The sequence below is a fragment of the Strongylocentrotus purpuratus genome, unplaced genomic scaffold (genome assembly GCF_000002235.5).
Source record: "Strongylocentrotus purpuratus isolate Spur 01 unplaced genomic scaffold, Spur_5.0 spur5_scaffold_7, whole genome shotgun sequence".
Lineage (NCBI taxonomy): Eukaryota > Metazoa > Echinodermata > Echinoidea > Camarodonta > Strongylocentrotidae > Strongylocentrotus > Strongylocentrotus purpuratus.
Genome location: NW_022145613.1, coordinates 17,133,968 through 17,161,390, shown reverse-complemented (window position 1 = coordinate 17,161,390; position 27,423 = coordinate 17,133,968). Strand labels below are relative to the sequence as shown.

At 36.2% G+C, this 27,423-nt stretch overlaps 1 protein-coding gene across 1 annotated transcript; it reads right to left on the bottom strand.

Moving 5' to 3' along the window:
* Window positions 1-7,902: 7,902 nt before the first annotated feature.
* LOC115918151 (ADP-ribosyl cyclase/cyclic ADP-ribose hydrolase-like) lies at window positions 7,903-26,569 on the bottom strand. The gene is made up of 8 exons (XM_030974860.1): window positions 26,371-26,569; window positions 22,456-22,639; window positions 21,926-22,058; window positions 14,953-15,195; window positions 13,709-13,785; window positions 10,346-10,447; window positions 9,719-9,811; window positions 7,903-8,696 (listed from the first exon to the last, which is right to left on the bottom strand). Exons 1-8 carry the CDS (start codon window positions 26,477-26,479, stop codon window positions 8,534-8,536), a joined length of 1,104 nt encoding a protein of 367 aa, XP_030830720.1. The 5' UTR covers window positions 26,480-26,569; the 3' UTR covers window positions 7,903-8,533.
* Window positions 26,570-27,423: the final 854 nt, after the last annotated feature.

Sequence of the window (27,423 nt, the reverse complement as noted above, 5' to 3'; positions counted from 1 at the left end):
GTAAGGCCATTCCATGGTAGTTACGACAATGAAAATCTCAGGATATGCAGTTCTGATATATAATTTCCAAACGGGAATAGCAAATCGGTCGATTGTAATCAAGAAACATTGTTTTAAGGCTGAAGTAATATGTGTCTTGAGAGAGTGCTATACAACATAAAGAGTTTGGTATTTACAATTGTATCACTTTATACTCGATTTCAACCGCGACAACAATCCTTGAATATCGTAAAATTGCATATGCTTCCAATATGTTCATTTGAACCAATTCATAACCCCGTACCAAAACTGTGTATAACCTTTAACAGCGCGTGACCGAAAGAGAGGGAAAGAGAGAGAGAGAGAGAAAGAGCACTAGAGAGAGAAAGAAAGAGAGAGAGATAAACAGAGAAAGATAAAGAGTTAGTAAGTGGGCGGGAGAGAGAGAGAGAGAGAGAGAGAGAGGAGTGGGGGAGGGGGAGGGGGAGTGGAGGGGTAGAAGTGGGAATGGGAGGCCTGAGGTAGCGGGAGAATGTTATATAATAAAACTTATGTTGTAAATACATGTATATGAGTTTTTAAAATACACAAGGAATTAAATTATTCGCTATACTCTACATGCAAATGGCATCACATACCAAAAACATATTACCTTTCAAAAGTTCGTAACTTTTTTTTCTATTGGATTTATCTTATACTTTCACTTATTTTTGTCTCAAGTTATTTACTTTCATTTAGGTCAGCCAAACATGAGAAGGTGTTTCAATTCCCAATTTTATTTCAAAAAATTAAACAAAAAATTAAACAAAAAAAATTCTTTCCCTTCATAACGTTTATTTCCCTCTTTCCTTTTCAAAACATTCCTCCAAGTTGTTCCTTTCCTTTTCAAAACATTCCTCCAAGTTGTTCCTTTCCTTTTTCCTTTGAAAATGTTCCTTTCCTTATAGTTCCCTTTAGAATATTCATGTTTTGGTCTTAATTTGATATTACATTATTAGGCATGTACATTATTCTCAATGTACTCAATTCTAATAAAACCACGGCTGTGCATGAGGTAGAAACCATGAAGGAATTTGAAAATGAGTCTAGCTATTCGATGCCGAACAAAAAATGTCACTTGATCCATTCCAGTCAAGTACTTCTACAGGGGAGGGGGGCCCCAGACACCTTTGATATTATTTGCAAAATAACTACTCATTCCGTCAGAAGCTTGTGGGGTGGGGTAGAGGGTGCAGTACCCCCAAAGGTTTGATTTTGATTTGATTTGATTTGATTCCTTCTGAATTCATGTAAACAGTTTTTCGATAACAATAATAATATAAAGTACAATAAGTATTTTTCTGACAATGAATCATAAATAAGCAAATACATATATATAAATTGTTATATTCAAAAACGAAATGATAAACTGTCATAAATACTAAATTTCCTCAAACATGATAAAACATTATAAAATTATTTGCGGAAAAAGGACTGTCATTGTAAGCAGATTGCTTGATAATACGACAGCGCCAGACAAAACTCATGAAATATATTAACACATTTATTAAGCAGAAACGGATAGGTAATTGAAAATACAAATTTCGATGATGGTGATGCAGGATGAGGATGATGATGAAGATGATGATGATGATGATGATGATGATGATGACGATGGTGATAATGATTCGAATGAATGAAAGAAGAGATGACATGATAATGAATGAAGAGTTGACACAGAAATTCTACCTTGAGTATTCTGATAATAACATCGTTTTAACTTTGGCCTTACATGATTACAGGGAGCAACATGATTTAATAGATTCTGGGAGAGAGTTCCATAGGTCGGGACCATGGTGTCTTATGGATCTATGGGCAATAAGTAATTTCGGGTTTACTAGATAAAAATTTGAGGCATTGCTGGTAGGGTAAGAGTGAATAGCTTTATTCATAGTGAAAAAGTTTTGAATGAAAGAGGGAGCATATTATTTAAATACTTAAACATGATCAGTAAACTTTGTAGCGAATTTATGTCGAATAATGTTAGGGTTTTCAGTTTGTAAAATATTGGACTTGTGTGAGACAAATACGGTGAACCAGTGCATATACGAAGGGCTTTCTTTTGCAATAAATAAATAGAGTTGATTTGGGTTTTGGCGCTGGTGGCCCATACTAAATTTCAATATGTTATATACGGTAATATCAATGAATTATATAGCATAACAAGTGTATAACATGGGATTAATTTCTTAATTTTATATAATAAACCAACATTCCTAGAAATAGAAGTAGTGATCATTCCAGTTTAGATTTTCATCGAAAATGACACCCAAAAATTTAGTTTTTCTCTTTCTTTCGAGAGGGACATTATCTATAATTATGTTGTAAGGAAAGTCAATGACATGCGAATTTGCGTGGTTGAAATGCATAAAATTTGTTTTATTTATTTAAGGGATAACTTATTGCATTGAAACTATAGCGATAATTTTGGTAACTCATTATTAAGTGTATTTACTAAAGTGTTTAAATTAGGATGTGAACAGCAGATGTTCGTGTCATCAGCAAATAGGACAAATGATAATAAAGGTGTTGTATTGGTTAAATCATTAATATATAATAGAAAAAGCAAAGGGCCTAAAATTGATCCTTGCGGAACTCCACATTTGGTAGGTAGGAAACTAGACAAAACATCATTATACATTACATATTGTTTTCTGTTAGATAAATAGCTCTCAAACCATGACAATGCAACTCACGAATTCCATAACAGTAAAGTTTTTTCAGTAAAATTTGGTGGTCCAGTGTATCAAAGGCTTTTGATAAATCCATAAAAACTCCTATTACATGTTCTATATTGGCCATAGCATTTGTTATTTTATCATATAATTGTACTAAAGCTTGGTCAGTTGAATATTCTTTTCTAAAAACCATATTGATTCATATTTAGGAAATGAAAAGTATCTAAAAACTTATAAAGCCTATTGTAAATAATTTTTTCTAAGATTTTGGATATGCTGGGAACTTGGGAAGAATAGAAATAGGCCTGTAATTGCTAATTTCGTGAGGATTGTCTTTTTTTAAACAAGATTCACCTCAGCAATTTTCAAGGACTCGGGACATTTCCCGGTATTTATTGATAGATTAAAAATATGAGTTAAAGGACAAGCGATAAAGTGTATAACGTGTTTAAGAAGGAAAGCACTAATTCTATCGTGACCCTGTGATTTACTTAACTTTAGATTTTTTGTTATTTCAGTATTTCATTAGGATCAGTGGGATTAAAAAACAGTGTAGAATTTGAAGGTTCAGGAAGAAATGTAGCAACATTTTTGTTTGGTGTTTGAAGTTTATTTGCTAAATTAGGTCCTATGTTTACAAAATAGGAATTAAAGATATCGGCTACATCTTCAGACTTTATAACTGTATCATCTATTGTAAAATTATCATTGGGCAATTTTTTAGTTTTTTTTTCTCCAATCAAATCATTTATAATCCCCCAAGTAGATTTCATGTTTGATTTCACTCTATTGAGTTTGTCGGAATAGTACATTTTTACGAGAATTTCGAATGATGTTAGTTAATTTATTTCGGTATGTTTTATATTTGTTTTTGTTATGAATAGTGAACGTTTCTCGGTGGGATCAAGGGGTGGAGCCCCCAGAAGCTCAGGGGGAATTCAATTCAATTCAATTCAATTCAATTTTTATTTTATTCAAGTCCATTTAAAAAAAGTACATTGAAAAACATTGTACATTGACAACATATTAACATGTAGGAAACACAGTATACATTGAACTTTAAACACACAATTAAAAAGAAAAGTAAAGACAAGAGTAAGAAATCAAAGAAATAGATAATGAACATGAAATGGAAATTGCAAAAGAACCAAATAAAGGTTCTGTCGAGGCAATCCCCGGTCTATTAAAAATTTAACTGATAAAAAATTAGAAAAGCATAGTGCCATTATAGCAACAAAAAAAGTTTAAAAGTTATAGAAGTTAAAAAGTTATAAAAGTTGGGATGGATTAATTATTTTGTAGAGTATGTGAATACAAAAAAAGTTAAGTTTTGATTTAAAAGAATTAAGAAACGATTTTTAAAAAAATATAATGAGGAAGAGAGTTCCATGTTGACGGTCCTTTTGATTTGAAAGAAAAAGATGATGCTGTATTTTTACATTTTTCGACATAGTAATTTTCTGGATTTCTAGTATTATAATTATGCATTTCTGTTTTACATTTAATAATAGAGGCAGGATTATATGGTAATTTGTTATGTTTATGTTTAAAGACCATTAATGAGATACAGAAGTCATTCAATTGATAGATTGTGAGAAGATTAAGTTTTTTAAATAGTAGTTGTGAAGGAGCAGTATAGTGAGACATTGAACATATTCTTACAATCTTTTTTTGCAATTTCAATAATCCAAGGAGCCTACTTGGAAATGTATTGGCCCATACAACATTGCAATACATTAAATAAGGTAAAATCATTGAATTATACAGTAAGATTAAAATATGTTCTGGCAAGAAGTGGCGCAGTTTGCTGATGACACCAATATTCCTTGATATGTTTTTAGATATAGTAGATTTATGTTCGACCCATGATAAATGTTGATCGATAACAATAAAACCACTGTGAAACATGGCATAATTCCTCATTAAGAAATTTACATAAATCATAGAAATTGTCATGGCTATAAAGGATATTAGTGTGATCAGCAAAAAAAAAATGAATTTCAATTTATCAGAGCAATTAATCAAATCATTTATATACAGTATAAAGTAAAGGGGCCAGGATTTAACCCTGTGGTACGCCACACTTTACTCTCATTGGATCTGATAAAACGTCGCTGTAAAAAGTTATTTAAGTTCGATTTTTTAATAGTTTTCAAACCATAAGGATACTGTGCCTCTAATACCATATACCTTCAATTGTTCTAACATAATTTCATGGTTGATCGAATCAAATGCTTTACTCAAATCTAAAAACACCCCACGGAGTGTAATTTGTTATTCAAAGAAGATATCAGATAATTATGTAAACCAAAAAGAGCCATTTCAGTGGATACATTCCTGGTAAAACCATACTGGCAAGAATTTAATATCACATGTTTTGTTAAAAAATGTTCTAAACGATTGTAAACAATTTTTTATAAAAATTTTGAGAAAAATGGTAGTACTGATATTGGTCTACAATTTCCAATAACATGTGTATCATCCTTTTTATGTACTGGGGTTACTTTAGCAACTTTCATATCAGATGGCACAATACCAGTACATAAAGATAAATTAAAAATATGAACAAGAGGTTTTGAAATATATATTAATACCTTCTTTAAAACACATGGATTAAGATTATCAAAACCACAACTACTAGTACTCTTCAGCGATTTCACAATTTTTTAAAGTTCTGATTCATTTACAGGAGTTAAAAATAATGAAGCACCATTAGATTGAGGCAAGAATTTACTAAAATCATATTCATTACCTCTGGGGATGTTATTGCACATGTTAGGACCGATAATAATTTTTAAAAAATCATTAAAACAGTTTGCAATAATAAGAGGATCATGAATGTCTTGACCATTAATACTAAAAAATGAAGGTAAAGATTTACTTGATTTATCAACAATTTCTTTTATCACTGACCATGTTTGCTTTATATCACCTTTTGTTTTTTGGAATTTATGAGCAAATAGTTACGCCGTGCTTTCTTTCTCAGCTTATTCACTCTATTACGAGCTTCGTGAAATTTAGTTTTATTTGTGTTTGATCTCACTTTACAATATCTTCTATACGGTTTATTTTTGCCTTCAATTAATTTTAATAATTCAACATTCAACCAAGGTTTTTTACATTTCTTTTAAGTTTTTTTTTGTTTTTAGTGTTAAGTTTTTTTTCATAATATAAGGTAAATTTGGTTTTAAATTTCTTGTAAGCAATTTCTGCATCGTTAGAAAAAAATGCACTTATCCAGTCTTCGGTCATCAAATCAAATTTCAAGTTATTCATGGTTTTATCATTAATCAGCCGCTTTTTTTTACATTCTGCACAGGCATATTAGATATAGCAAGATTTGTAATTTTAAAAATTGGTAAGTGATCCGTGCCATTGTTGTTAAAAATCCCAGAAGTAATGAAGGAATTTAAATCATTGGTAAATCTATCAATTTTTCACTACGAGCAGAAAGACGAGTGGGCTTGTCAATCAATGGCAAAAGTTGTGACGAGTATAACAATTGTAAAAAATCAACACTATATTTATTAGTAGATTTAAAAAAATCAATATTAAAGTCACCCATAATGTAAATAAGTTTATTTTCTGTATTAAGCTCCTGCAAACATGTGTCAAAGTCACTTTATATGAAACTATCGATTCTGCTCACCCGCCATTACTCATGGCTCACATCATCAAGAGCCAAAAGATAATATGAATTTCCATAGGCCGCTTCCAAAAGCGTATAATTCCAAAAAGATATAACATTAAGGTGGTCTCAGAAGGGATTTTTAATATTGCGTAATTGCATTGATGCAAACACACACACAAAATGAGAAATTCATGAATATACATTCCAAATACGTACATAATGATTAAAACATTAACAAATGAACCTGTCAATCAGGGTTTAAAAAAGCATTACTTAGTACCTGTGGACGGGACAGTTAAAATAGACAGATCGATGGAATGGTAACAAGATAAGACAAATAGAGAGAAGGTGGAAAATAACATAGACGAATAGGAAAGGGAATAGTAACAGTGAAAAATGAGACAAGCAAAATGTACATTATATCTATACAGACATTTATATCGTGGTGAAATTAAAGTACTCACATTTACTAGGACATAATCGTTTCCTTTATTTCGAGTAGTTGAAAGACAAAGTTTCTGACACATCCAATATGTTCTTCCCAAATCCTTTTTAATTTGGGATTAACCATAACGTCTAAAGTTAATTTTTGCATGACGTCATAAGAAAAGAAGCAAGACTCACCATTTGGGGGCGTATCAGTGACATAATGTAGCTATGAGGATACAGGGGCATACGTGCTCCATTCAAAATTGAATTGACAGTGGACACATGAAATGCCACTGCTATACCGAGCGCTGATCAGTCATACGAAGTAAACAACAACAAAACAAAAACAACAAAAATGACGAAGAGACAGCCCAGCTCATGCCAAGCTCACTTATTTTGTTGAATCATCATTTCGTTGTCCCCCCCCCCCATCTGCCTTAAAATCATCACTGAGCACATACGTTGTGTTTTTAGTTTTGCTATCGACAAAAATAAAATTCTCGTAGAATCTAACGAAATTGGCCCTGCATTTGACAAATACTCCATAGAGATGTATGATGGTACGAGAGCATGAAAGTATATATGCAAAGAAAGATTATCAAACACAAACAATAAAACATAGAAGTACAAAGAACGCTGGATAATCGAGATATTAGAAAATGGAATCCGTTGTATGCATAGCGGTGCTGGTACCTGTAGTTTACGGAAAATGTCATATTGCAGCAAGTTTTCGTATAAAATAAACAAAAAAGCAATGGTTCGAACAACAGTTCCATTGCATGATAAATAATTCAAAATGACCTGGAATGTTTCAGATTACCTAGAGACGAAATCCATGCTTACTTCTCGAATACTCTAGTAGTAAAGGGTGATCATTTCTTTAACCAGATTTCTTATTATATGTTATTTGTATCGTCATTATGTGTACCTGAGTTTATTTGCCAGATGTAATCAGAACCGAAGGTGATATTGATGATAATAATAATCATCAATCTCGATTTAAAGCCTTATGTTGGGAGCCTCACAAATTTGATGAGAAAATTTCACTTAAATTGAATAATAATGTGAAAGAAGATGTCATTTACAACACATTTCTGCAAGGATTTTCAAAACAAATGTGTTTAACGTCGAATATTGATGAAAGAATACAAAATTTAGGTTTTCTGCGTACAAAAGAAACCCCAAATTATGTATTCGGAATGTAACCACCTCTAAACAGCTATCCATTTGTTGAGTAGAATATCTAAATGTCTGAAAAGTTCAAGACACAGTACGCTCTGCAAAAAGTTTGGTAAAGTTTACCCAATAACTGATGGGTAACATTTTACCCGGCTTATTTTAGTGTTTAGAATTTAGTTTTGATTAAAGGGCGTGGACTAATGTTTACAACATGAAACCAAGAATTAACAACACTATTCATTTGATTTAGTTTATTCTTAGAACTTTAAAAATAAAAAAAATATTAGTTCTCATACACTAACGACTAAAGAGGAATCATTTGATAACATCACCCTCTTATCAATATTTGTGACCAATAGCAGATTAGCGATTTCTAATGTATATACTGTCTCTATAAATTTACACAAATCTCTCTAAACTATCATTTAAAACAAATACATGTAGAATCAAAAAAATAATGTCAGCGATTGTTAACATTTCGTAATTTCCCGTTCCTTTGTTTCCATTTCGTTAACAATCGCTAATTACTTTTAAACATAATTTTCTGATTTTATTCGAAGCAAGCAAACTAGGATTTCGCGAAGAACCATCCCAATCTCTATAGGGTAGTAGATATTGTATTCCAACCACTGAGAGACATAGCGAAAACGACTTGAAGCAGTATAACCACTATTGATGCGGCCACTACCGGGGTACCTTTGGCGTATGGCCCACAGTATGGACTATCTGCAAACCGAGCACACTGGAGCCACATGATTTCCCTGGTAAAATACAAAACAAGAAACATTACAGACAAGTGTAAATAAGTGTGGTAGTAATTGGAAGTCTGTAAAAAAAAAAGGGGAAGTTATTGGAAAAAATAATTTAATGTGAGTGAGAGAAAGAGAGGGAGAGAGAGAGAGAGAGAGAGTGAAAATAAAAATGCATGCATACAACTAATCATTTCATTTTGTTCAAATATTACTGCCTCTGTCGCAATACATTGTTAACACAATCGCGAGGACTTTCAAGAAATCAACTAATTTCAATACCATATATTGTTTATTCCATTGGAATCTTGTTCAGATTACGTAATCATCATCAGTAGGCCTATGGTGTTCGCACTTATCAATCGGTGGTGGGATTATTGCAAGTGCTTGAGGTTGAGTTTCAGAAACTCCTTGCGATCATATTTAACAGACCGGCTTACTAACAAAAAATGTGCATTAAAAAATGTGCATTATTATGCATGTTTTTTAAACAAAGGTTCTTCTTGACAACCTGTAAGCTTGCCCAACGCCAGTGGCGGATCCCTGGTGGAGGGGGAGGCCCGGCCCCCGCCCCTGGGAAAAAACACGTTAATTTTATCCTTTTTTTTTTAGATGGGCCCCACCCCCTGGCGTTCAAGGTGGGTGCGATTTTTCAAATTTTCGAGGGCCAAAAAAATAAAATGGGCATCACCCCTAAGAAATCCTGGATCCGCGCCTGCCTAACGCTTACCAGACAAAACAACAGGTAATGTATGCAGACTGGATTTCAACTATTGTAGTTTAATCATTAATGAAAAAAATCGTCACTAGGTCCCCCATGAAAGAAACATCCATAAATTAGAATATGTTAGTAAACCGGTCTATTTACATTAGGGACTTTTAGATTTACACGACGAGAACGTGGACCGCCACGTGTGACGTCCTTTTAAGACACTGCCGGGCACGGCCCAGTGCCTTCACACAATGTCACACGCAGCAGTCCACGCTCTCGTCGTGTAAATCTGAAAGTCCCTATTTCCAGGATCTTAACTTACTTAGGGTTCTCCTCACATTTCACATTAAAATTCCTGTTCATCAAGTAATTCCGCAAGTACAAAACGCTTCCATTGGTGCACGTCTCTGCATACCTTGGATGATAAAAATCAAAATCAAAAATTGAATAATCCTGAATCTAATCTATAAACCCATATTAATATAAATGGTGCAGCTTCTTGTAAAAGCGCTCATGTCCGTCACACCGTGATGCTCCTGCAGGCCCTGTTTTATATCATTAACAGGTTACATTAACTGTTATAAGTTGCTGTAATTGTGGTATCTGTTTGGCGGAGAGCAAATTTGTCACAGACATTTGGCATTTGTTATTGATACAAAGTTTTATAAGCCAGGCCCTGGCGCCCCAACTTTTTTTTTACCCCGGGAATCAGTCCCGCCACTCATCTTCTCCAAGCGCTATAGTTGTCCTCAGAACTATAAGCAAGCTAAGAAAGATAACCAACATTCTTTTTCAAGACTATACCAAACAGTCCTTTTCAGGACGTGTAGCGCCCTCTGCAACAGAACTCAACTACTTTTAGCAATTTAGCAAATTTTAGCAATTAATCTCCCAGAAAATAAAAATGAAGAAAGAAAAAACAATACTAGTTTCCTTAATTTGTTCTTACATTTCATTCGGAATCGGAAGAGTGAAGTTTGGGATGAGATAGATGGTGACATTTGTGACTACGTCCGGGTTGAGATTAGGTGCTTCTTCCGTGGCGAAGAAACTAAGAAATGACAAAACAACACAAATAAGCATAGGTATATTAGGCAGGGGCGTAAATCCCGGGGGGATGGGGGGGCTGCTTCCCCCCTGGCTTGAAGTAAGGGGGATGGCCTGTACTATCATCCCCCCTGAGATTACAAAAAAAAAAAAAAAAAGGAAGAAGAAGAAAAAAAAAAAGTGATTGTTTCAGTTTCAGCATAATGCATGAGAAATGTGTTATTTTTTAAAATGTATGTATAACTGTATGGCCTACACGTATACAGTATGTCACGATCATTAAAAGTAGTTGCGCGACGTGCGCGAACAAGCACTTCATAAACTTCAGAATAATTTGTCGTTATTTTGAAAGGTATTATTATAGCCCAGACGTAAAGTGCAATCATGTAGAGTAGATGCCCGGCTCACCCCCCCCCCCCCCCCCATTAAGTGTTATTTAGGGTACGTGTATGCTCGTTCCCTACCTTTGAGAGCACCCCCCCCCCACCCTATCTCAGGACTGCCAACATCTTTGAATCCCCCTTTCGCCGGCTTTTCGCTGGCTTTTCCTGCCTTGGAGACCCACCCCCCCCCCCGAATCCGGAACACTGTTAAATGTACCACATCCCCCCCCCCAAAAAAAAAAAATAAATAAATAAAATAAATAAATAAAAAAATCAAAAAATCAAAAAAAAAATCAGGTGAGCTCTAGTCGATCGAGGGGGACTGCGGGCCGATGTTTTTACTTTTTAAAATTAAATAATCCTGAATGAGCTTTCAAAGCTAGCAGGAATTTCAGGAATTTGATCCCGGGATTTGATCAATTTTTCTATGAAATTCAAAATATTTTATAACCTCCTTTTTACATTTCTCAGGATTCCAAAGAGAGAGAGGAAAAAAACCCACCCCCTTTTTAAAGAAACTAAGAGTCGAGAACGGTACAACGAATCGTCTTCTTTCTCTAATGATTTAATGAAACGTAAAAGCTTCCGCGCTTCGCGCGAGAGGGGGAGAAGGGAAAAACTGAATTCAGATGAGAATTAAAAGTCGAGAACGGTACAGCGAATCGTCTTCTTTCTCTAATGATTTAATGAAACGTAAAAGCTTCCGCGCTTTGCGCGGGAGGGGGGAAGGGAAAAACTGAATTCAGATGAGGATTAAAAGTCGAGAACGGTACAACGAATCGTCTTCTTTTACTAATGATTTAACGAAACGTAAAAGCTTCCGCGCTTCTCGCGGGAGGAGGGAAGGGAAAAACTGAATTCAGATGAGGATTAAAAGTCAAGAACGGTACAACGAATCGTCTTCTTTCTCTAATGATTTAATGAAACGTCAAAACGCTTCAGCACTTCGCGCGGGAGATGACGAAGGGAAAAACTGAATTCAGATGAGGATTATTTTCGAGAACGGTGCAACGAATCGTCTTCTTTCTCTAATGATTTAATGAAACGTAAAAGCTTCCGCGCTTCGCGCGGAAGGGGGGGGGGGGCTGAATTCAGACGAGGATTATTTTCGAGAACGGTACAACAAATCGTCACCATTAAGTACCAATATTTGGCTCGCATAATTTCAAATTTGGGCCCCCCCCCCCTAAGAAATCCTGGATCTGTGTATGTGCGCATGTATAAATTTATGTACATGTGTTTGGGTATGTGTGTGTTTGTTGTTTGTTCGTTTGTGTGTCTGCATGTGTGTGTGCGTTTGTATGTGTGTGTTTGTGTGTGTGAGAGTGTGTGTGTTGTGTGTTATGTGTTTGTGCGTGCGCGAACGCGCGCGCTTGCTTAAATTAGTGTGGGCGTGTGCTCGTGCTAGTATGTGATGGCTATCGCCGATCTTCCCCCCCCCCCCCCCACTCCTCGGTACGGATTTACGCCCCTGATATTAGGTAAGGTTTATTCGACTTAAATTCGATTATCTCATTCTCTTAGCTTTGAAGATGGACAGACGATCACTACTACTTCCCCCCTTTCAGCCTTGGATAGCCCTGACACATGCTTGTACATGTATTTTGATTTTCAAAAAATCAAAAATTCCATTCGCCAGGTCGGGGGGAGGGGGGGGGGCGTATTTCCCCAACCTTAAAACAATTGATGGGGAAATTACAACTGTCATTTCCTCGCAACTACATTTTTCATGCCCCAAAACGCAAACTTTGTGCTTTAAAGGAGCTTCACAAAGAAAGTTCACTAACAACTCATAATTAGAACAAATTACATATGGATGGAAAGATTTTCTCTTGAAAAACACGAACAATTTGCTGAGAAATCATAATAATAATAATAATAATAATAGATTTATATAGCGCAGCTTTTATACAAAATATATTCAGCTGCGCTGGTTATCATTTCATCCTTTACATGGATATCATGGAAAGGCGTAAAATGCAATTTTTCAAGACCCTCCTTAATAGACCCCCGAACGCCCCTGGACGTAAGTCAAACACACAAGCGTAGCGAGCTCTGAATTGTGACGTCACACACTGGACGAACAGCTCAGTGCCGTGTAGCAGTATGCAGCTTGCCAGCCGTGTCCCGTATGTGACGTCACAAATATTGACGCTCTACAAAGGACCGCTGAAGGCAAAAAATCTGGATCTCAAAACTCATATTTTTGAGAGTTGATTACTGCGGGCCCCAAACATATTTTGAAGAGAAGAGTTGTTGTATTTGATCGGCAAGGCTTCCCCTTCGTAATGATTTGAGTTTTGCATCAATTCAAAACACTTTTGATTCTTCGTGTGGCTACTTTAATGATTGGTTCGCAGAAAAAAAGAATATCAATTTTAATGGCAAAATGCCACGGCTGTCTTTTTGTCGTGTGTGTGGTTAAAATTTACAATGCCCATGGTTGTTGGTTAAATTTTGATGAGATTATTTGGCACGCCAACTATCAAAAATGTCATCAAGGTGTTGCAATCGTCATTATAGTGGTGGATCCGGAAGGGGTGGTGGGGAGGGGGGCACGGGAAATAATAAAACAAGAATCATGGACTGATGACCCCTCCCCCCCCCCCCCCCCCGCCCATCGCTCTGTTTGCTAGTCAAAGAACATTCGGACATGTAACTCTCCCCACATCAGATAATCCTGGCTCTGCCACTGACAGACATGGGACTCTATGTTAGTGGTTCTCTAAAAAACTATACGGACTTTTAGATTTACACGTCGACATAGTGGACTGCTACATGTGACGTAACACGTAGCAGTCCACTATGTCGACGTGCAAATCTAAAAGTCCCTTATCGCCGCTGTGGGGTTGAGGTAAACGAGTTACATGATATTTCCTTACCTATAATTGCTGAAAGCCCCGCCAGGTTTTTGCGCATTCAAAACAACATAGACGTCACCAACAGCTTGCGTTGCTAGCTGTACCCGGAAAAAAACATTATCATCAGAGCGTTTACATTATATATGCATAATAATTGTATTTATTCAAATACAATGATTGTATTCATAATCAAATCACGCTCTGGGGATGTTTTTATTTAATGCTACGGTCACAAAAGTTCGTACGAACGATAAATTCGTACGAATCTCCCTGTTTTCCATTGTTTTCCCGAATGTCCATTGTCTGAAAATCGTTCGTACGGCGTTCGCAGCAGTTCGTAATGGCATTTGCGACCGAGGCATAAGACACACTCTTACAGAGCACACAATCCAAACAATACCCAAGAGAGGGAAACTGCTCCTTACGCAGTCGTTATTGTTAAAACAGCTGTAATGTTCTGATTAATGCCTCGGTCACAAATGCCATTACGAACTGCTACGAAGGCCGTACGAACATTTTTCAGACAATGGAAATTCGGGAAGACAATGGAAAAACAGGGAGATTCGTACGAAATATTCGTTCGTACGAACCTTTGTGACCGTAGCATTAGATGAACGTAATCAGAAGACGGTGACTATCATTAGATCAAAGAAAGAATCTAATCGAATGTTCATCTGTAATAGGTCCATGCTCTGACGGATCCCGGTTCGAAACCGAGTTACATCAAGGCGTATATGTAATCATAACTGATTGATAATCAGTTATGTAATCTGTAAAAGTCCAATTGTACGCATGTACATTAGGCTCTAACACTTTGTGAAGGAAATAATCTAATTATTGTTGCATCTGGATGTTGTATCTCAAGGTTACTCAAAAATTTGTTGATTATTTTTATCTGTAATTAAAATTGAATTGAATTGAATTGAATTGAATAAAGCTGACGGAGTGCACAAAGCACAGCTGTAGACATACACTAAAGAGTTTTTAAAAAAGAGCAAGGGTCGGTTGTGCCCGATATAGGTCGCGAGTGCACAGACTCAACATCTTCGAGACGCTGTTACAGAAGGCTGTCTTGGAATTATTGGGACACTTTATGATTTAATGAGGGGGCTCGGGCCGGTTGTGCCCGATATAAGTCCCGAGTGCCCAGACTCAACATCTTCGAGGCGCTGTTCAAGAAGACTGTCTTGGAATTATAGGGACACTTTATGATTTAAAAGGGAGCAGGGGCCGGTTGTTCCCCATAAAGCGCGGCGAAGACTCACCATATTGGATGCCTTAGACCAGAATATCACTTTGGTATTATTGGGACATGTTTCACTTTTCCATTCAGGACAGACAGTGAAGTTGAGTCCAAGTCCCGTGTCATCACCGTCCGTAGCGCCACACCAGGTTAGGTTACCGGTCATGTAACCCGGGAATGTCTCATCGAGCACGTTGAAGTTAGGGGTGACCTGAGCAACGTCCTGTGGTACGTTGGTGCCGATAACACCCGACCAAAACATTGTCTGTATAGAAAAGTATAGAAAAACAGAAAGGAAAAAAAAATAGTGAAAATCAAAAGATTAATGAAGGGGGTGGGGGAAGGTAAACTATAGGATGATCATCGAAATTATTTGGGTGCATGGTCTTCATTTTGCTCCACATACGCCTAATCTTAGCTTGTGAATGTGACTGAAAATACTGAAACACTAATGGCATAGACTAAAGGAAAATGTGAATATCATTTTTTTTCATTAAAAAAAAATCATAAGGAAAGGGTAGAATGATAACAATGATAAGAAACTACTAACAAACGCTAAAACGCCACAGAAACAGGTCGAGAGAATGAGAATGAGTGGAAGAGAAATAGAGAGAGAGAGAGAGAGAGAGCGAGAGAGAGTTAGAGAGAAAGAGAAAGAGCGGGGGAGGGGCATATGTTTAATGATTGAGATTGTTAACATAGTTCGATGATTATAATAAAGTACAGTACTTGCATGAAATTTAATGATAATTGGAACAGCGTTGAGAGGAATACAATGGCCTTCAGTAACATATCGAATGTTTTCTGAACTATAAGGATATAAATGATGAGTGCCCCTTCAAACGCCGCAATCAACCATCATTTGAGTTTAACCCTAAAAAGGCCGGGCTATTTGAGGTCTTAGTACGGCGGGGGGGGGGGCATTATGCCCCCTCTTAAGATCTCGGCCGCGAAGCGGCCAATCGCCGCGAAAATTTGCACGCATGTCAAGTGAAGTGTATAGAATAATATGATGATTTCAATTTTTTGAAAAATTCACTCACTTGCATATTTATGGTAACTTATACAAATAATGTCTTAAAAATCATATTTTTACCTATAAATCATATATTATTCATATTTGAGCATTCTTTTTCACTACATATATTCATTAGACCATTCTGAATAATAATACAACAAAACAAATTGGAAAAGCCAGCTTATTCCTTATGTTATTTCTTGTTTTGATAATTTCTTATGTATTTCATTGTTTTTTAACTTATGAATTTCATTGTTTTTGTTGTTTTATTTCATTTCTTACTACAATTCAACTATTTTGACTCCCATAACAACCACTTAAACTTTAAACAAGACCTAATAACCATGTTATCAGTACTCGTGTTTATCCTGTCACCTATCTTGACCGATCATGGCTCAAATAGATGACCAAAATTTTTGCAATTTTCTTGAAGCTAGCTTGAGTGATATCAGTGACAGCATTGAAAATATTTCTTTAAGATGTAATTATTCTACAGAATAACAGTTCTTTGAGTCAGTTAAAAATGCCACATATAAAGAGCTTTCCCTTCTTAATTTTAATATCCGCAGCATGAGTAGAAATTTTGAACATGTGACATCATTTGTGAACAAAATCAGCTCAGGCTTAACTGCCATTGGTGTCACTGAAACTTGGTTCACCAATGAAAATGTTGCAAGTTTGTTTGTTATTCCAGGTTATAACTTGTTAAGCAATAGTAGAGTAGACAGACGTGGTGGTGGTGTTGCCCTTTATGTTCCGTCTGGGCTCGATTATCGAGTATGTCACAAACTTAATGTCATGACTGAAAATATAGAAGCTTTATTTGTTGAAGTGTTTATTTCTGGTGAAAAAAATATCGTAATTGGAGTCGTGTACAGACCTCCCAATGGTATTTTGAACTTTTTTTTGACGAAATGCAGAGAGCTTTGGAAAGCCAGTCACTTAATGGTAAATCCTTATTTTTGGTTGGAGATTATAATATAAACCTTTTACAGCATAATGTTGATGCTCATTTTGATGATTTCCTGAATTTGTTGTCGTTTTCCTTGTTGCCCTTGATAACAAAACCAACAAGAGTAACTGAATCCTCTGCTACTCTAATTGACAATATCTTTAGTAACTTGCAACCTTTTCCTTTATCTACTATTATTGTGTCAGACTTGTCTGACCATTTTCCTGTGTATACTAAAATTCCTTTGGGAAAAAACCCCGTAGTCACCCAAAAGAATATTTATGTTAGAAGAAACACCACAGAAAATATTAATCAGTTTAGAGACGCATTATTGGCGACAAACTGGAGTGATGTTCTTTTGAATCAGTGTGATGAGAGTGCCTTCGATATTTTCATGAATAGGTTTTATTCGTTGTATGATGCTAATATTCCAGTAGTAAAGAGTAAAAACAACCGTAGAAAAACTCCAAGTTTGCCGTGGGTCACCAATGCTATGCTGAAATCAATAAATAAGAAAAATGAGCTGTTTTATAAGTATAGGAAAGCAGGGACGGAAGCTCTAAAAAGGAAATATTCCGTTTACAGAAATACTCTGACTTCTCAGATGCGTGCAGCCAAAAAACAATACTATTTTGCACAGTTTCAAGCAACTTACAATAATATCAAGGGCACGTGGAAGGTGATAAGAAAGGTATTTCAAAAAACATCTAAAGTAACAAGTATAATACAAATGAATATAGATGACCAAATGGTTGAAGATAAGAATATTAAAGTGGAAAAGTTTAATGAATATTTTTGTAATATTGGTCCGAATCTGAAAAAAAATATTCCAAACAGTCAAACTGATTTTCCTGATTACTTAGGAGAACATAACATGCAAAGTTTATTTCTGGTGCCCACAAATGACGAAGAATTGCTTGGTATTGTTAAAGCCCTCAAGAACAAGAAAAGTCCTGGGTATGATCATATTGGGAACGAACTTATTAAGCAAGTTATTGTCGGTATCCTTCAACCACTAGTTCATATTTTTAATTTGTCTATGTCAAGCGGAGTTGTACCGATAAACATGAAGATCGCAAAAGTTGTACCAATTCTTAAAGAAGGTGACTCTCAATTACTGACAAATTATCGTCCAATTTCTTTGTTAACGTGTTTTTCAAAAATTCTGGAAAAAGTTATTTATGTAAGAACTATAACATTTTTAAACGAAACATGTGTCTTCAGTAATTATCAGTTTGGTTTTCGGGAGAAGCATACAACAACACATGCAATTTTACACCTTATAGATAAACTTGCTTCTGCCTTAGATAGTCGCTTACACACCATCGGCACATTTTTAGACTTTTCCAAGGCCTTTGATACTGTAGACCATGAAATTCTCTTAAGTACACTATGTCATTATGGTGTCAGGGGAGTCGCCTTGGATTGGTTTAGAAGTTATCTTACTGATAGAAAGCAATATGTGTCCTTAAATGGAATTGACTCTTGCCCCCAAAAAGTAACATGTGGCGTTCCCCAGGGCTCCATTTTGGGACCACTTTTATTCATCTTGTATATTATTGATTTTCAACGCTCATCAAGTGTATTATCATTTATATTTTTTGCTGATGACTCAAGTGTATTTTTTTCTCATAAATGTCCATAAATATTGTTGAAAACTGTTAATGAAGAGTTTCGAAAAGTAATGAAGTGGATTAATGCTAATAATTTATCCTTGAATCTTCAGAAAACAAATTATATACTGTCCAGTAATTCAGTTAATGTTTTGCCAGGCGAAGTGGTATTTAATGATAGCCCAATTGAAAGAGTAACTTCAACAAAATTTCTTGGGATACACATAGATGAGAAACTGAATTGGAAAACTCATGTGGACAAATTAAGTAAAGTGGTGTCAAAAAATACTGGTGTTATTTATAAGTTGAGATCATGTATACCGCAAGAAGTATTGTTCATTTTGTACTCTACTCTTATTTAATCATATATTAATTATGGTCTGATGGCATGGGGCAAATCATCCCAAACTCAAATCCACAGGCTTTTTTTTGTGCAGAAGCGGGTTATTAGAATAATTTGTAAAGCGAATTATCGTGCACATACAAATCTACTTTTTTATGAAAATGGTATTCTAAAACTAGGAGATCTCTATTCAATGCAACTTGGAATGCTCATGTTTAGCATTCACTCTGGGGACCTCCCTCCTGCCCGCCCTCCTGCCCTTGCTCAAATCTTTAGAAGAAATAACCAAATTCAGGCTTCTGCTCTCCATTTACCATATGCAAGGACAACCTTCACTTTGAATACACTAATGTCCACTGGCCCCAGGTTCTGGAATTCACTTGATACTACTATAACAAATGCTTCAAGTATCTCAGCTTTTAAACGTAGACTTAAGTCATATTTACTTCACAAGTATGACACATGAATGTGTTATCAAGCTTTATTTTTTGTGTACTGTAGCATATTTAACTCTACTCTCGATCTATTTTTTGTTATTTTTTGACTTTGACATAATCCCCTTTATCCCTTTTCTTTCTTCTTCTTTCTCATCTGTACATATACCATAAATTCCTACTTGTCGTTCTTGACCTCTGCACTCAGAGAGCAATAACTCATTAATGTCTCGATTTGGTGTCAGCTTGGGTTTGTCCATATTAGATCGCCCTCTCATGGGTGGGTTGATTTTTGCTCATATGATACTTTTTTTTCACACACACGGTGAGTTTGTTAGCTCACCCGGTGTGATGGGGATGTGTGCATCTTCAGGTATACTTGTTGTAGTCATCCATGCTGTGGTCGATGCATCGCTGGGTAGTTGTTCTCTGAGAGTGAGAGTATTTTGTAAATAGTTTTATGTATTCCATATTTGTTGTTGTATTCATGAATCAGTTATCTTTGTCACATCATATGAGGGGGCCTTAACTTAACAAGCTGTGCTTCAACCAAGGTCTCCTCGTCTTTCTCTATTCTACATTGTTCTATTATGATTATACTCTATTATATTTTGTCACATGTGTTTTCTGGAAGACAAATAAACTTGATACTTGATACTCAATACTTAATAACCCATGATTGATCTGTTTTTAGGAAAAATGACTTTTCCATATGTTTTGTACACAAATCACGAAAATGAGCGATTTTCGGGCTGACATGCAAAGACAAAAGGTCACGTAACCCTTGTAACCGTACTTCCGATTTTCAAAAAAATTCTTTTAAAAGTTGCGCAAGGCTCGAAAGAAAAAAGTCAGCGAGCGGCGGGGCGCCACCATATGCGTTCCCGAGCGATCGAAAAAAAAATCGTGGAGGGGGGGGGGGGGCCATAATGCCCCCCGGCCTTATTAGGGTTTTAAGTGCCATCTTCAAATATATGCTGGTCCATATGCATGTATTCAGTGCAGGCACGTAGCCAGAGTTTCATGGTTTTTTTTGGGGGGGGGGCACGTACATGTGGCTACGTGCCTGATTCAGTGACGTAGCTATAAATGCACAGGAGAACAACCCCCTCCCCCATTCGAATGGTGAACAAATAACACGTAAAAAAGAAAAAAGAGAAAGGGAAAGATTGAAGGTGAAAATGGTCGGGGTAAAGACGAGGAAAGGACCCTATCCCCAAGTCAGTGGCCTTATAAATTCCTATTTGATTTTCCGACTAGACCGCTACCCACAAAGTCATGATGTCAGTGAGTGCCCCCGGCCCCTCAACTGGATCGCGCTACGCCACTGCATGTATAAGCGGAATATATAGAGCTTGATTTTCAGCGTAAATACACATTTAAAATACATGATCCCTACAAGAAAGATTGTAATACAAAATATGAAATAGAGTGGTGTATACCTCATCTTTAAGCATAATATATTCATTTCAATTTTTCTCTATTTTCTCTATTTTCTCTCTCTATTTTTTTTAAATTGCACATATGACCCCGGGCCCGTGCCCCGTGTAGCTACGACACTGGTTGCTTTCCTTCCAATTCGGAGTATTATAACCATTGCGACCAGTTTGCTAGCCTATATTTAATAACAGAGATTGTTTTTATCTTGTCCTCTTACCGAGGTGTTTTATTTCACATATTTCACATTTCATATATATTTACATCAATTTACATTTTAACATAATAAAAACAGACACAAGTTATTGAATAAATAGTTATAACCTTAACATTTCTTGAACAATTTCTTTGCGTTTCGTCAATAAAAAACTTTGTTTATTTGCTATGTAATATTGTAGTTTTAATTTGAAATTAATGAACAGACTTTTACTATTGTACTCTCTACCATCACACGTATTTAATAACAGAGATATATATATCACTTCTTTCCAAGCAAGTAGGCCTAATACATGGATAGATCGAATTATAAAAGTGGGACAATTAAATTACACAGTTCCTTGTTGACTCTGTGCTTGAATATAGGACATGTGGTATGTACATGTACGTGTAGATTATTTAATTCTCCTAGCCACAAATTGGAGAATTGTATACACTCTTCCTTCCTTTGTTCCAATAACATCCTTGTTTATGTTTCCTGTTCTATGCATGTCTAAATCCTTGCACACATTTATTCTGATCTAATCAAGTGAATTATGTACTCGTTTTAAAAGCCAATTGTTAGGTGAGTGCTACGAACGCATACGATAAGTTAGATTTTAATAATTTTGTGTATAACATTATTTTTTTTATAAAGTGCTATCTTGGGGTGGACGCGGAAGTGGCACGTGCCAAATTCGGCACTTAAAGGGGTGGGGGCTAAATAACGGAAAATAAGGACGATTAAATGAAATGGACAAGAGAAAGGGAAGGTACATCCGATCAGCCCCCCCCCCCCCTTTGTCGAAATCCAAGTGGCATATATACCCCAGTAGTAGTAATAGTAACTTAGTAGTACTCTAAGAATATGCCCCTTTGATGATAACCTTTTTCATTTGTTTATCAAATAGAATTAAGAATATTGTGCCTTCTGTTTTACAAAATCCTGGATCTGCCCCTGTTCATTTTCGGTAAGTATTTCTTAATTAGGCATGAAACTTACCGTGTTAGGAACTGTGGTGGGCGGGACCATTTTGAAGAATTCATCATATGCGTTGTCTGGGGTAGAACATGGATCCACATTGCGAATGCCTCCTAAAAACGACTCCACTGCTGCAAGACAGTTGACATTACGACTATGAGAGAGAGTGGGGGATAAAGGGGTTGAGAGAGAGGGGAGAGGGTGAGGGGAGAGGGTGAGGGGTGGAGAGGGGGTGAGGAAGAGGGGGAGAGAGAGGGGGAAGAAAGGGGGAGAGAGAGGGGAGAGAGGGAGAGGGAGAGAGAGAGGGGGAGAGAGAAAGGGGAGGGAGGGGGAGGGAGGGGAGGGAGGGATGGATGGGAGTGATGAGACAGAGTAAAGGTGGAAAGGAAAAGGTGAGAGAAAACAGGTGAGCTAGAGTAGTCTACATGAGAAGAGAAAGGTTTCACCTTATTAGTCCAATGGTTTCACGAAGAATTTCCAATTGAGATGAACATTACTATACCAAAACAAATTAAAGATGAGAAAAGGCTAGGAAGACAATTTAAACTTACTAGGACGGGAGACATGGCTCCCCCAGGAGGCACTTCCGGTATTCCTCGCATCTACCGATCAAGATGTCAGTAATGTTGTGCGTGGTCCCTGGGCCTGGGTTGTTATAGGCAACGGTCACCGCCAGTATTGGTGACAAGTAGAGGAATATCGTGTAGATGCCCATTTCGAAGTTTTGATCCGTTCCTAAACATGAACGATTATAGTGAAGTTACTCAAACATTTATAACATTTATAAACATTATATAATGCTATACCATGGATTTGGAAGGTAACACTCAACTTTCCACAAAATACAACACTACAGGAAGTTACAGTTGATGTAATCCCTGATAATACAGTGGATACTAAAAACGGTAATATTATCACATTGTTGGGTATACAATTTATATTGCAGTGCAAAGTTATGTCTGTCACACCTGACATTATATCTTTCTATAGGCGGTTAAGATATTATGCGCAGGAGAGTATATATTATGAACGAAAGAAAAAAACATTATACTCAACTTAAAACTTAAGAAGTGGAATAGAATATTAGAATGTTTAAATAGCACATTACACATCATGCGTATTATGTACGTAAGACTTCCTATCATGAATGCCTCACAATATTCTTTGTTGTTGTTATTGTGTTGTTTTTGTTTTTGTAAAACCTAGTTAGTCGTAATCAGATATACGTCGTACAAGCTAAAACAGCATGAAATATAATGAACCGCGATCTCCAGCTACGGACAATACTCTTCCCATGTATGCAGTCATAAAAAAAAATGAGGTCTGAGCTATTCGAGACTAGATTGCATCCCAATAAACAAAATCACGTGAAAATCACGTCAATATCAAGGTATCGACTTGAGGAGATTTACGTTCTTCAAACACCTGACATTTACGTAAATGTGTTATTACGTTTATTGCACTAGGTCACTTAAAGCACACGTACACTAAATCACGCAATTGTACCTGCAATATGACCATAATAATAACGTGATTATCCCTACCTTGGAGACCGTGGTTTGTAAACCTAATACTCCCGTTTTTGTTTGGTTATGAAATTACATCTTCATAAACGAAATTATCACATTAGGCCAAATAAAAAAAATAAAAAAAAACATATTTAGCGTCCTGTTTTTTCGAAAAATAGGAAGGAGGAGACCCTTTTTTTTTTTTTTTTTACTTTCAAAATGGTCGCTCAAAATGGCTGCTCGGTACATTTCCCCTGACATTCGGGCTATTTTTCAAGATGGCGGCCAACTTTTTTTTTTTTTTTTTTTTTTTAATCAGAAATAGATCCATTTTAGCAGTGTTTTTCATGTTTTTTTTCTTTAAAAAAAAAAATTTAAATCTCAAAAAAAAAAAAAAAAAAAAAATAGGAGGCGGCCTTATTTAGAAGTTTTAGAATCGCGTCACAGAAACACGTGAAGCGTTAGTGATAGTTTTAGTTAAAATATATGCGTGAAATTCACGTGAATATTAAGAGGCTGACTTGAAATGAATCATGTTCTTCATTCACGTGAAATTTACGTCGAAGAGGAAATATGTTACTGTAACCCGCGTTCAACCCAATAATAACGCAAATGTTACACAATAAATGAACCAAAATAATTACGTTCTCATCCCGTTTCTGAACATCGTGTTTTGGATCTTCCATATGAATTACGTCCAGGCGCGCCGGAAGCAGTTTGGGATTAGAGGGGTTGGGTGGGGGGGGGGGGGTCGTGGGTGCAAACATCCCAGAAGAAAAAGCTAGTTGCAACTGGTCCAGTTGATGAACCAGTTAATGCCAACTGGTAACCCTGGAAATTGAAATGGGCCAAATGAGCCATTAGAACCATTTGATAAAACTTCCAACCAGTTGAACGGCAACAACACTTCAATACTGGTACGTCTGTATTTTTAATGTAAAGGCATTGGTAATAAGTAGACTTACATAATTTAATTAATCGAAATTTCTTCATATACTTGTATTTTATTGAAATTATTTTAGTTCATTGTTAATGTTTCCCTTATTCATGTTTAATTAAATGTAATTTATACGAAGTAGCGAAATTTCCTAATAACTGGTAATTTATATTTGTAGAATTTTCGAAATGACTTGCATATAACTAAATCATCAGTAATTAAGAAATATGCTGTAAATTCAAATAAATTGTTTAAAAAACATAGATCTGCACGCACCCTATATTCAATATGCAAATTAATTGGTGTCAGCTGGTTCAACTGGATATATGCCATCAGTCAGTCATCAACTGGTGTAACTGGAAATATGCACACAGATCAGTTATCAACTGGTGCAATGAAAATATGCCAACAGTCAGTTATCAACTGGTGCAAATAGAAATATGCCAACAGTCACGGGATTATCACCACGGAACTTAAATGGAATACCCAAGAATAACTCATTGTTCACACCTAAAAAATCACAAATTCACACCTAAGATTAAGATTCAGTTTGAGTCACGAGATCATCACCGCGGAACTTATGGCAACTTTGACTACCATTTAAAAAGGTGTTTTAAGACACCTAATAATTACTCATTTTTCACACCTAAATATCACGGATTCACAGCTTAGATTAGTAATCAATTTTAGCCACGTGATCATCACCAAGAAAGTTATGGTAACTTTAAAACCATTTAAAAGGGTGTTTTCAGACACTTAAGAATTACACCTGGAAATCACGGATGCCCAGCTTATATTAATAATCCGTTTGAGACACGAGATCATTACCGCGGAACTTATGGCAACTTTGACTACCATTTAAAAAGGTGTGTTAAGACACCTAATAATTACTAATTTTTTCACACCTAAATATCACGGATTCACAGCTTAGATTAGTAATAAGTTTTAGGCACGTGATCATCACAAGGAAAGTTATGGTAACTTTGAAACCATTTAAAAAGGTGTTTTAAGATACCTAAGAATTACTAATGTTCACACCTAAAAATCACGGATGCCCAGCTTAGATTAATAATCCGTTTGAGTCACGAGATCAATACCGCGGAACTTATGGCAACCTAGACTACCATTTAAAAAAGGTGTTTTAAAACACCTAATAATTACTAATTTTTCACACCTAAATATCACGGATTCACTGCTTAGATTAGTAATCAGCTTGAGCCACGTGATCATCACCAATAAAGTTATGCTAACTTTGAAACCATTTAAAAAGGTGTTGTAAGACACCTATAATAAGAATTATTAATTTAATATAACCAGAGATTCACGGACAGAACAATAAGACGATTAGCCGGTGTAAGTAACGTGATTATTACCATCAACCTTGGATAACCTGTGAAACCAATCGATAAAGGTGCTTAAAAGACCAAATAATTACTTATTAATCACCACCATCGATTAACGGACAAAAAACTCGTTGCTTGGTCAAGTGGTTATTTGGTCATCATGTAAACACTTGATTTACAGAGGTAAGTGGAATCACGTTACTCCAGTCGCGTGATAAATTGGTGGTTTTTAGGTGCGATGAAAACGTGAACAGGAGTACCTTTTTAACAAAAATGAAGGCACGTGTCGAAAACGTTTAATTCTAGTTCAAAAGGCACCATACTTTAAAATCACTTAAAATACACCCCCAAAAAGGATTATTTTTTAGTGTTCTGTTTATTGGGATGGGTCAATCTTAAAGTAAACTTGGTCTGACTCAATACCACTAAACTCTAGAGTTTAGTGCTTAATACAATGTATTCTGTTAACTGTGGCTGGGTATATACTAGCGTGTGATTGCTGTTCAGAAGTACACCAGAGAGCCCGGTGTTAAAAGCAGTGTGTAACATCGCCGCTTATTTGTCATTTTATAAGGGTAGTCACGCGGGAAAAGATAATCAGCCTATTATTGCCTGTATAAGTAGTTTACAAATAATGGAAACCTACCTTGATACGGTTATGTACTTGTATATACTTACCAGTAAAGATCAAGCACTGTGAATTAAACAAAATACTGTAACTCTTGCCTCGAAAACCCCGGGTCAGTGAAAAGGTACCAATGTTTTGAAGTCCAGTTGGGACTTGCATCCAACCAATAATGAATTTAAAATTAAAATCCGCGGCTATATACTAGTATGTCTGGGTAATTCCGAGTCCAAGGTGCATGGGTAATGTTGGTTGGTGAGTTCAATCTAGAGTAGTGTTACCTTATTGCACATCAGATTCATATTGCACAACAGTGGCGTATCTAGGCCCCCCGGCCCGCCCCCCCCACCCCCACCCTGGGGAAAAAACCTTGTAAAAACACGTGATTTTTTAGCTTTTTGGGGGATGCCCCCCCCCCCCCCTGGCGCTAAAGGGGGGGGGGTGCAAATTTTCAAATTTTCGAGGGCCAAAAAAAAAAAAGTGCTCACTACCCCCCCCCCCCCCCCCCCCCCCCCGGTTTACAATAGCTTTACAATAACTGTCGTATTATCGTATAATATTACACTTTTGTATTAACAGCGCGTGACCGGAAGAGAGGTAGAGAGAGAAAGAGAGAGAGAGAGAGAGAGAGAGAGAAAGATAGGCAGGGAAAGAGAAAGAGTTAGTGAGTGGGCGGGAGAGAGAAAGAGAGATAGACAGAGGCAGAGAGAGAGAGAGAAAGTAAGAAAGAGAGAGAGAGGGAGAGAAAGAGAGAGAGAGGGAGAGAAAGAGAGAGAGAGTGAGAGAGAGAGAGAGAGAGAGAGAGAGAGAGGGGGAGGGGTGGGAATGGGAAGACTGAGATAGCGGGAGAATATTAGATTATAAAACTTATGTCATACATAATATATGAGTTTTTAAAAATACACAAGGAATTAAGTAATTCGCTATACTCTAAATGCAAATGGCATCACATATCAAAAACAAATTGCCTTTCAAAAGTTCGTAATTTTTTTTCTCTATTGGATTTATTTTATATTTTAGCTTATTTTTGTCTCAAGTTATTTACTTTCATTTAGGTCTGCCAAACATGAGAAAGTGTTTCAATTCCCCATATTATTATTTTTTTA